Below are 11,908 nucleotides of genomic sequence, written 5' to 3' on the forward strand. Positions count from 1 at the left end.
ATATTTTTTGTTTTGTTTTGTTTTGAATGTTCTTTGGTTGTCTTGATTTGGAATTTGTGTGTTGTTGTGTGTGTTTAAGTTTTTTTGTATTTCTTACTCTGTTTGTATTTCTCAATTTACTTCTATATTTGTAAAAAACAAAAAATGAATAAACGGAACATTAAAAAAAAAAGAAATAGACTATGACTGAAACTAAAAATCAAAATTTGCTGCCCAAAACACAACACTTGTCTCCCAGGTAAAAAGAACAAGCTGCGCCTGTACTACCTGTCGTGGCTCAGGAACAAGATTCTTCACAACGACCCCGAGGTGGAGAAGAGGCAGGGCTGGACGTCAGTGGGCGACCTGGAGGGCTGCGCTCACTACAAAGTGGGTGAGTACAGAGCACAGGGCCTTGGGGGACACCTAATTGCAGTGTATACAGTACACTAGTGAGTACATTTACGTTTGAGTACTGTACTTAATACCCATTTAGACCTGACACTAGATTCTACAAAATATCTTCTAAATCCTGACAGTTTTCTAAAAATAAAAAAATCCTATGTTTCTATGTCAGTGGTTCTCAAACTATTTCACGTCAAGGACCACCAGGATTATATGTAATTGGCCGCGGACCACAATCTCAAAATATGTCGTTCCAGGGACCATCCCCAGAAGCAAAGATTTGAGTTAAAGATTTTCCCTCTGAACGAATATATATTCCAAATTTGCGTCACATTTTCACGATTTTTCAAAAATAGCAGACCTACAAGCTCGTAGTGCCGCGCTATGAGCTTGTAGATCTGCTATTTTTCAATGGCTAAAGTATAACATAATGCTTAGAACACCAAATGGGGTTCCCGCCCAAAATGAGTTAAAGGTAGGGTAAGTGATGTGTGTGTGCGTGTGTGTGTGTGTCTTTTCCTTCAGTCCGCTATGAGAAGATCAAGTTCTTGGTGATAGCTTTGAAGAACGCGGTGGAGGTGTATGCGTGGGCGCCCAAACCCTACCACAAATTCATGGCCTTTAAGGTTAGTGATGTTTATAGTGATACAATACTTATATTCACACTAAAGCAGTGGTTAATTTCAAGGACCCCCAAATCGACACTTATCAGCCCACGGACCCCCATTTGAAAACATATGCCAGGGACCCCCCAATGAAGAGAATACTTTTACAGCTCTAGCAGTGATTCTCAACCATTTTAATTTCAAGGACCCCCAGTTTGAACTGAATTAAGCTGCAGTCCCCTATTTAATCGCATTTCTATCTCTGGAACCCCAATGTATATTGTAAAATCAATGTTAACACCCCGAACGCCCGGGGTTATTTAATCCATTAAATCATAGCGCCCAGCACATTTAGCGATGGACCGGATGATATCCCGGATGTGGGTGAAGTAGCTAGATGTAGCCAAAACACTCTAGAGGCGATCGACAACAACGGGAGGTATGATTAATTTTACTGTGACTAGCGACGGGACCGCGGTGGGCCGTCTAACACATAATCTTTTCTTAGAATTGGACGGAATGATTTAGATCAAGAATTATTAACGATTTAAGATTTTCGGTCTCGTCGGCTAAACAGGGGGGGGAACATTTTCGATGACGTCCCACTGTTGCGCAACATCGAATGTTGCGCTACAGACGCTCCCAGCCTGTGGATCGGTTTTGATATCAATAATCTCCGTCCTTTTGATCAATCTCTGTCTTGAGCGCTGGGCGTTACTAATTGATAGTGTGGAGAACTCCGTTCTGTGCGCTTAGGGTGTTAATTTAACTCTGAGTGTACAAATGGAACCAAATGATTCTCATAACGTTTTCATGTCAAGGACCCCCAAAATGATATGCATTTGGCCGTGGACCCCCAGAACCAAAGATATGAGTTAAAAATATTAGCTTTAAAAATATGTTCAAAGATGTTCACTGCTCCGCACGCACGCACGCACGCACGCACGTGCACACACACACACACACACACACACACACACACACACACACACACACACACACACACACACACACACACACCCTCATCAGAGCATGTGTTCTAGTTGCTAGTGTCCTCAGTGGCCTGAGCTACTTTCACTCTGCTCCACATCCCACATGAACGCTTAACCCTCTGTGCTCCATGTTCACTAAGGCCTAGAAACCTTTCTTTAACCCTCTGTGCTCCATGTTCACTAAGGCCTAGAAACCTTTCTTTAACCCTCTGTGCTCCATGTTCACTAAGGCCTAGAAACCTTTCTTTAACCCTCTGTGCTCCATGTTCACTAAGGCCTAGAAACCTTTCTTTAACCCTCTGTGCTCCATGTTCACTAAGGCCTAGAAACCTTTCTTTAACCCTCTGTGCTCCATGTTCACTAAGGCATAGAAACCTTTCTTTAACCCTCTGTGCTCCATGTTCACTAAGGCCTAGAAAACCTTTCTTTAACCCTCTGTGCTCCATGTTCACTAAGGCCTAGAAACCTTTCTTTAACCCTCTGTGCTCCATGTTCACTAAGGCCTAGAAACCTTTCTTTAACCCTCTGTGCTCCATGTTCACTAAGGCCTAGAAACCTTTCTTTGTCCAGAGCTGTTACTTTTCAGGAGAAAATAAATGATCCAATAGATCCAATGTGATTATTATTTGGTCACAAGCTCTTGTTAAAGGGTAAGACCACTTTTTGAGAGGTTTGGTTAGTTTTCTTACCTCATTATGGGCAAACTAGTCCATTCCTTGAGTTATTTCGCTCCGTTGTGTTGTTTATTAGCAATTTAAGAAATAAAAATAGTCGCTCATTGACTTCCATTGTAACGGGGAAACAGCTCTCAAAGTCACTCTTTTAGCACATAAACCAACGCAACAAAAGCTGATTCTGACAGTTTATGACATCAGGAAAACTCATGCGGTTTTATTTTTAATAATTGTCAATTTTGTCTTGTTTTGACTAATTTGTGTAGAAAGAAGATCCGGTAGGTATGCGTACGCCGACCGAATCACTGTGTTGGTGGTGTTGGTGGTGGTGCGTCGTTGCACACAGAAGACAGTTGACTGAGGCTACTGCTGCTTACATAACGTTATATCATGATTTTGACCTAATAAATGGTGTTATATATCAACAAGGATATAGGATGATAACAAAAAGATTAGCCCGATGACCGTCTTGATCCAAGACAGGTCTGTATTACAAATTACAAACTTTAGTTAAAGTTTCAGAGTGACTCAGTCATTACTTTACCTGGGTTAGTTTAGGATTAGACATTTAGGGGTTAGTAATATATAAACTAAACAAAATACATACATACATGGATGCACCTGGGACGTATCCTCAGTGATGTATCCCAAGGTCATCGGGGTTTCGGGTCTCCCAACATCATACCCCTCACTCAGGTGACCCAGCCGGGGTGATCAAGTCCCGACTTACGTCCCAGTAGCTACCCTCGATCAGTCCCATTAGGGAAAAACCAGGGCCACACAATCCGTTCCTCCTGAACTACTCTGCCGGGACTGGGAGGTACCATTCTGGCGCGTGGAAGGACTAGGCTCTGTGGGTTGACTCCTGTCCGGGCCCCTCCTACGTCTCACCAGGTCCACTCCTGCTCTCACCAGGTCAGGCCCTGTGCGTTGCACCAGACTCCCAGCACCAGGCACTTTATTCAGGAATGGTGGATTCTCGAGCCGCAACAGTTCCGCAGGCTCCACCTTGCCCTTGGTGGTGCCGCAGGCTCCGCTTGAGGCTTGAATGGCCCTCCTAAAGGCCTCACCGTGGGTTTGTTGGGCTTCTTCCTCACGGAAGACACAGGCTGGGGCGCCAACCCATACTGCTCCCGGGTGCCGTCTAATTTCCGGCTGCCACCCGTCTCTCCGGTGGTCACCAGACTATTCCTGGTTGTCACGTAGTCTATTCCTATGAGTCACTATAAATAGAATAACTAAACAAAATACATACATACATGGATGCACCTGGGACGTATCCTCAGTGATGTATCCCAAGGTCATCGGGGTTTCGGGTCTCCCAACATCATACCCCTCACTCAGGTGACCCAGCCGGGGTGATCAAGTCCCGACTTACGTCCCAGTAGCTACCCTCGATCAGTCCCATTAGGGAAAAACCAGGGCCACACAATCCGTTCCTCCTGAACTACTCTATATATATATACTTGTATGCTCTGCTGATGTTGCAACATTCTCTGCTATTTTTGGCTATTTTCAATGTCATCCTGAAATGTTGATGGCCTAACAGTAACAAGTATAGTAATACGTGTGTGTGTGTGTGTGTGTGTGTGTGTGTGTGTGCGTGTGTGTGCAGTCATTCAGCAACCTGCCCCAGAAGCCTGTGTCCGTTGACCTGACCGTGGAGGAAGGTCAGAGGTTAAAGGTCATCTACGGCTCCCTGTCTGGCTTCCACGCCATCGACGTGGACTCTGGCACACCCTACGACCTCTACCTCCCCACGCATGTAAGACCTGTCTGTCTGCCTGTATGTCTGTCTGTCTGTCTGTCTGTCTGTCACACCCTACGACCTCTACCTCCCCACACATGTAAGACCTGTCTGTCTGTCTGACTGTCTGTCTGTCTGTCACACCCTACGACCTCTACCTCCCCACACATGTAAGACCTGTCTGTCTGTCTGTCTGTCTGTCTGTCTGTCACACCCTACGACCTCTACCACCCCACACATGTAAGACATGTCTGTCTGTCTGTCTGACTGTCTGTCTGTCTGTCTGTCACACCCTACGACCTCTACCTCCCCACACATGTAAGACTGTGTGTGTGTGTATGTGTATATATATGTGTGTGTGTGTGTGTGTGTGTGTGTGTATATATATGCCCCATAGCCTGAAGGGATGCAACGCTCTGATTGGTTCAGAAACACACAGGCTTCCGTTTCAGACAGAATAAAATGACCGAAAAAGCCATTGCACTTTAAGTACAATAAATGGGGTGTATTTCCTCCACCGCTGCTGCAGTCAGTGCAGTGTGTGGGACAGTACAGTGTGTGGGACAGTACAGTGTGTGGGACAGTACAGTGTGTGGGACAGTGCAGTGTGTGGGACAGTACAGTGTGTGGGACAGTACAGTGTGTGGGACAGTACAGTGTGTGGGACAGTACAGTGTGTGGGACAGTACAGTGTGTGGGACAGTACAGTGTGTGGGACAGTGCAGTGTGTGGGACAGTACAGTGTGTGGGACAGTACAGTGTGTGGGACAGTACAGTGTGTGGGACAGTACAGTGTGTGGGACAGTACAGTGTGTGGGACAGTGCAGTGTGTGGGACAGTACAGTGTGTGGGACAGTACAGTGTGTGGGACAGTACAGTGTGTGGGACAGTACAGTGTGTGGGACAGTACAGTGTGTGGGACAGTGCAGTGTGTGGGACAGTACAGTGTGTGGGACAGTACAGTGTGTGGGACAGTACAGTGTGTGGGACAGTACAGTGTGTGGGACAGTACAGTGTGTGGGACAGTACAGTGTGTGGGACAGTACAGTGTGTGGGACAGTACAGTGTGTGGGACAGTACAGTGTGTGGGACAGTACAGTGTGTGGGACAGTACAGTGTGTGGGACAGTACAGTGTGTGGGACAGTACAGTGTGTGGGACAGTACAGTGTGTGGGACAGTACAGTGTGTGGGACAGTACAGTGTGTGGGACAGTACAGTGTGTGGGACAGTGAGGTGTGTGTGTGTGCGCGTCAGGTAACCTGGCGAAGACCCATAAGGGGTCGAAACGTTGTCATCCTTAAATAAATACATTTCCTGTGGGAGCTAAGAAACAGTGTGTGCGGACTACTTCTCCTTCTGCTGTACGTACCTTTTTGTTCAGCACCTTTTTGTTCAGCAACGTTTTGTAGAGATGTGTGTACTTTCCTTTGGATTCCGTTTCTGATCTGTGTAAACACCACAGGTGCTTGGGCTCAGTCTTTTTATAGTTATCTTCTTAGTCATGGCCCTGATATTCTATAGAATGCATCCAGCTGTTTATGTTGTATATAGAAAACACGTTTGTCCAAAACAGTTACTTTTCATAACGTGGGTGAAAAAAAAGAACCTGTGTTGCAAATAATGGATCCAATATAAATGATGTATTCATAAACTCCGGGCACATTCACGTTCACTTAAAATAATACACTTTTAGTATTGTAGCCTACCCCTTTTTCTCCCCTAGAGAGGGTATGCGCATCATCATCAAACCCGGAAGTTATGCAGGAACACCTACTGAGTGGCAAAAAACTACTTTCTGGCCTTGACAGCCCATACATCCAAGCAGAAAAGTCCTATCTGATTGCATTAAACAACATTAAACAATGTTAAACTCACTTTGCCTGTTGCTTTGCCACTCGATGTGCCATTCACTTTAAGCATGCGCATACCCTCTATTTAGTTGCCATGCCAATTTATTCCTCCACACGTAACTATAATCTAGCTGATCTTGAGGCCTACAAAAACGGAAGAAATATATATATAATCTCTTAATAGAACAAGACGCCCACCTGCTCCACTGGGAGACGGTATAAGTGTCTTCTCATTTCCTGTGCGGTGGGCAGGTGGTTCTCATGACAGTGATGGTGAATCATGTTCGCACGCACGCACGCACGCACGCACACACGCACGCACGCACGCACGCACGCACAGACACTCTAAACGACACATCTTTTCTGTCTGCCAAGAAACCACGTATCTCAGTTGTAAAGTAACGCCCTGTACTTCATCATACAAGAGTGTCGCACAAAAGTAGTGAAAGTAGCAGATCTACAAGCTCACAACGCGTTGCATTGCGACGCGTTGTGAGCTTGCAAATCGTCTATTTTCATTTTGTGTGGGTTTGCGTAATGTTATACCTCGCCCTACATCAGACCGCGTGCAGAAAATAGCAGATATACATGCTTACAGTTCTGTACTGGCCATATATGGAGTGTGTCTTGAGTGTACATGGTTTGATGAGGACAGATCAACATATGGAATGTCAGAGCAGGTCAGCTCCATATATGGAGATCTAAGGGTGGCAGCGGGGGCAGTGTCTTTAGTGAACGGGGTTTGATGAGGGCCCATGTAGGGGCGGGCCTTAATTTCCAGGCCTCTTGAGAACTCTAGTTTTCGCCGGCTGCACTAGTTTAAATTGACAGGTATATCAGTCAAAAGGGAGACGAAGGATGGGTGGGAAACGATCAACATATGGAATGTCAGAACAGGTCAGCTCCATTTATGGAGATGTAAGGGTTTGAGGTCAGATGTGCAGTTGATGGCCAATATTGATGACATCAGGGATCTCCATACTGTATATGGGCATTCCCATATATGGACTTAATATTGATGACATCAGGGATCTCCATCCCTGATGATGTCACGTGATGTCACGAGGCATGACCACATATGTGGTCCTGCCTGGGGTGACCAACCAACCAACTGACTGACTGACTGACTGACTGACTGATGGGAAATGCACAATTTCATAGTAAATGTGACCTGCGGCCGTAAAAACAAGCTTACAGCGTGTCGCGCCCGTGACACGCTAGTCATAACATGAACAAACGAGATGACACGTCCTTCTGCTGCCATGCTCTGGTTGTCTCCTCAGTCAATAAAGTGTCGTTCATTGATTATGCATACGTTCATTTTATAGGCTCGTTCTTGACTCGTTTCAGATACTAAATCACTGAGATCCACAAGCCTATCAGACGTGTGCGTTATATTCAGAGGGAGGAGCAGAACAACACACTAACGCATTGTGAGCTTGTAGATCTGCTTTCATACCTGAACTCAGAGTGTCAAATTCGTCCCACGAGGGTACACGTTGTTGCATTTTTCATAACTCTTGGAGTTCAAGCACCCTTTAACGGTTAAAGGGTGCCGCCAAGAATGGGTTAAACTGAGTTTAACCCATTCTTGGCGGGAACCCCTTTTGGTGTTTTAAGCATTATGTTATACTTTAACTATTGAAAAATAGCAGATCTACAAGCTCATAGCTACGAGCTTGTAGATCTGCTATTTTTTTTTAATCGTGAAAATGTGCCGCAAAAATTTGAATATATATTCATTGCAGAGAGAACATTTTTAATTCAAATCTTTGCTTCTGGGAGGTCACTGGAACACACTGGAACAACATATTTTCAGATGGGGGTCGGCGGCCAAATACATATACTTTTTGGGGGTCCTTGACATGAAAATGTTTGAGAACGAGAAACATGGGTTTTTCAGAAAACTGTCAGGATTTAGAAGACATTTGTAGAATCGTCATCACATCAGGTCTAAATGGATTAAGGTAGCATGCTAGTTTCCACAAGAGTGGGGAGAGAGAGAGAGAGATGGAAGAGAGAAGAAGCACTCTATAAATACATCTCTCCTGTCCTCCTTCCCTCACTGTGTCCTGACCTGTTATTGTGCCTGTAGGGCTGTCTTTTTTTCTACCTCTCCCATTTCCTCCAGTACATTAAGGTGCTGCACTCACACGCACGCACGCACGCACGCATGCACACACTGACACAGCTGCCTACATTGGTGCCTTACATCGCTGCTGCAGTCAGCTGGCCACGCACACGTGCACACACAAAGCACTTTCACTGAACATGCACACTCCTCCTGCATGTTCTCTTCTGCGCTTTCCTGCTGAAATCGCTCTCTGACACACACTCAATTTCTCTTTCACCCACATTTTATCATACTGCCATCCCCCCCCCCCCCTCTCTCTCGCTCTCTCTCTCGCCCACCTGCCCACACACACATCATTCTCAGTTACACGTAGCCTCTCCTGAACGCATGCGCTTGCACCGACACTTAAACAAACACACGTGCGCGTGCCACACACGCAAGACGTGTGTGTGTGTGTGTGTGTGTGTGTGCATCCTCCCATCGCCTCTGTGGTGCCATCATTGTTCTGTCAGTATAGGATTATGTAAGCATGCTGATTCCAAGGCAACGGATTAAAATTGCGCTGCGTCTGTGGATGCCCGTTTTGATGCTCCGGATCGTGGTGGCGCACACGCAGGTAACGCTCGTATCATGGCACTCTGCAAATAATGCTTGTTGTACTCTAGAGCAGGGGTTCCCAAACTTTTTAGCGCAAGACCCAAATAAGAGAATTAGACGTGTCGCTTTGCACTGCGTTGTGAGCTTGTTGTAGATTGACTATTTTTCCACTATACTACTTAAAACATTTTGTTTTCTAATGTATGGAATTTCTTAGATTGATCTATTTCTTCACGAAATTACTGAAAAAAATCTTTGCATTTTGTTTTTAATTCATGATTTGTTCTTTTCTTTTGTGAATGTTTTTTGAATATGTTTTTAAATGATTGTAAATTTGTAATTCAAAACTAGATGTAGGAAACTAGGAGACAGGGCATTACCCTGAACCAGTCATTTAGAGGGGGGGGGGGGGGGGGGGGGGGCATTACCCTGAACCAGTATTTTGTGAAAATGCCTTTAGTTGAGGTTTTATTTATTTATTTATCTTTGTATTATGCGGTAGCCATGGGGACAAGATTCAACACGGTCAGAAAAATAGACGATCTAAAAGCTCACAACAAGCTTGCCCACACACACACACACACCCACACACACACACACACACACACACACACACACACACACACACAGAACAGCAGGCACACAGATACACAGAGTTAACACTGACCTGATTTGCCGGTAACGACCTGTTTTCTGAACTGTGTTAAACTTTTTACTCAAATTTGAAGTGTGTGTGCGTGCGTGCACTTGCGCATATGTGCATCGCCAAACAATTTTCTTGCGACTTAATTGTGACAAAAGTTGGGATTGTTTGCGTGAAGATATATGGACCCATAATTCTATAACTCCCTTGTTTCACTTACATACTCATTTGTGTGCGTGCGTGCGTGCGTGTGTGTCTGCGTGCGCCTGTCCATCCAGATCCAGGGGTCCATCCGCCCCCATGCCATCATCATCCTGCCCAACAGCGCGGGGACAGAGGTGCTGGTGTGCTACGAGGACGAGGGCGTCTACATCGACACCTACGGACGCATCACCAAGGATACCGTCCTGCAGTGGGGAGAGATGCCTGCCTCCGTAGGTAGGTTACCATGGATACAGTCCTGGCAGTGGGGAGAGATGCCTGCCTCCGTAGGTAGGTTACCATGGATACCGTCCTGCAGTGGGTAGAGATGCCTGCCTCCGTAGGTAGGTTACCATGGATACCGCCCTGCAGTGGGGAGAGATGCCTGCCTCCGTATGTAGGTTACCATGGATACCGTCCTGCAGTGGGTAGAGATGCCTGCCTCCGTAGGTAAGTTACCATGGATACCGCCCTGCAGTGGGGAGAGATGCCTGCCTCCGTAGGTAGGTTACCATGGATACCGTCCTGCAGTGGGGAGAGATGCCCGCCTTTTTTTTTAAGGCAGCGAAACAGGCAGAACAGTGAGTGTAAGAGAAAAAGTAGGTCTGAGCTGTGTTTTAAAAAATGTGGGTGCCAGTCAGCAAGGTGCACTGGGAGTTTATTCCAGGCCGTTGGCCTGTGGAAGCAGAATGTTTATTCCAGGTCGTTGGCCCGTAGAAGCAGAATGTTTATTCCAGGCCGTTGGCCCGTAGAAGCAGAATGTTTATTCCAGGCCGTTGGCCTGTAGAAGCAGAATGTTTATTCCAGGCCGTTGGCCCGTAGAAGCATCTTTTTTCAGAATTAGACGGGATGATTTAGATCGCGAGTTATGAACGTTTTAAGATTTTCGTTTTCGTCAGCTAAACAGGCAGGGAACATTTTCGATGATGTGTCACTCTTGCGTGTCATCGAGGATTGGGCAACAAGTGCTCCTAGGCTGTGGAGCGATGCAATCGGTTTTGATATCATTAATCTCCGTCCTATTTATCAATCTCTGCCTTGGGCACTTGACCATGAACTTGAACTTGACAGAGATCTCCGCCCTGGGCCTCCATGGTGTTAACAAAGTATTCAATCAATCAAACAAAAACGGGTTGTTGGGTCATCCTGCATGTGTTGTCCTCGCCACTGAGCCCAGCAGCCGTGTGAAGACAGATTTGGGACAGGAGGGAGGACTAAAAATACGACATGCACGCGCGTGTGTGCAAGACTTCTATTGGGTCCAGTAGCTGGGTCATTATTTTAGGATTGTCTGTCTGTCTGTCTGTCTGTCTGTCTGTCTGTCTTGTCCCTCCCTCCCTCTGTTGTTTCTCTCTCTGACAATGATCTCTGACAAGGAGGTCTGTTGATTTTCACATACAGCTCTTTCAACATACTATACATGTAATACTGCTAAGGTACTAAGATCCAAATGACCTCTCTCTCTCTCTCCCCCCCACCCCCTCCCTCCCTGCAGCGTACCTGCAATCCAACCAGGTGATGGGCTGGGGGGACAAGGCCATAGAGCTGAGGTCGGCCAACACGGGGAACCTGGAGGGAGTCTTCATGCACAAGAAGGCCCAGAAGCTCAAGTTCCTGTGTGAGAGGAACGACAAGGTGGGCAAATTAATCCACGGCATTTGGTTCTCGAACTTTTTTAGGCTGTGACCCCCCCAAAATAATCCTATTTGAACTGGCCCCTGCCAGCACTTGGAATGTAGGAGTTTGAGCTTGTAGATCTGCTATTTTCAGCCAACAAGTGTAAAATGACTTGTGTTTTACTTATACTGTATCCAATCCCTTGCAAACATTTTAGTCTAGTTTTTATTTGTTGACGAAATTGTCAATATATTTAGTCTTAGTTTTAGTCACCAATTGCTCTGCAAAGTCCTAGTAGAGCCCTGCACGGGCCTAAAATATAGGCCCTGGCCCGGCCCGGGCCCGTGGAGTTAAGGCCCGGCCCGGCCCTAAGCCCGTTGGTAAAGTCCAGAAACGGCCCGGGCCCGGCCCGAAGCCCGACATATTTTTATTTATTATTTCTAGCATGCGTGCCGCCGCGGTCGCTTTATTGGTTGCACGGAACGGATGCAGCAGCAGCAGCCACTCTACAGCTGCACTATCT

The 11,908-nt window shown here is 46.2% G+C and overlaps 1 protein-coding gene across 3 annotated transcripts in view; it reads left to right on the top strand.

The window, feature by feature from the left end:
* The window catches only part of LOC306930309 (mitogen-activated protein kinase kinase kinase kinase 4-like), a 102,690-nt gene that overhangs the window by 84,159 nt on the left and 6,623 nt on the right, over positions 1–11,908 (top strand). For all 3 annotated transcript variants that reach the window (XM_079511194.1, XM_079511196.1, XM_079511195.1), the window contains 5 exons: positions 239–373; positions 910–1,010; positions 4,271–4,420; positions 9,846–10,005; positions 11,264–11,403. In XM_079511194.1, the coding sequence (XP_079367320.1) occupies positions 239–373; positions 910–1,010; positions 4,271–4,420; positions 9,846–10,005; positions 11,264–11,403 (686 nt within the window). The remainder of the gene's footprint in view (positions 1–238; positions 374–909; positions 1,011–4,270; positions 4,421–9,845; positions 10,006–11,263; positions 11,404–11,908) is intronic.

Source organism: Electrona antarctica (genome assembly GCF_951216825.1).
Source record: "Electrona antarctica genome assembly, chromosome: 1".
NCBI lineage: Eukaryota > Metazoa > Chordata > Actinopteri > Myctophiformes > Myctophidae > Electrona > Electrona antarctica.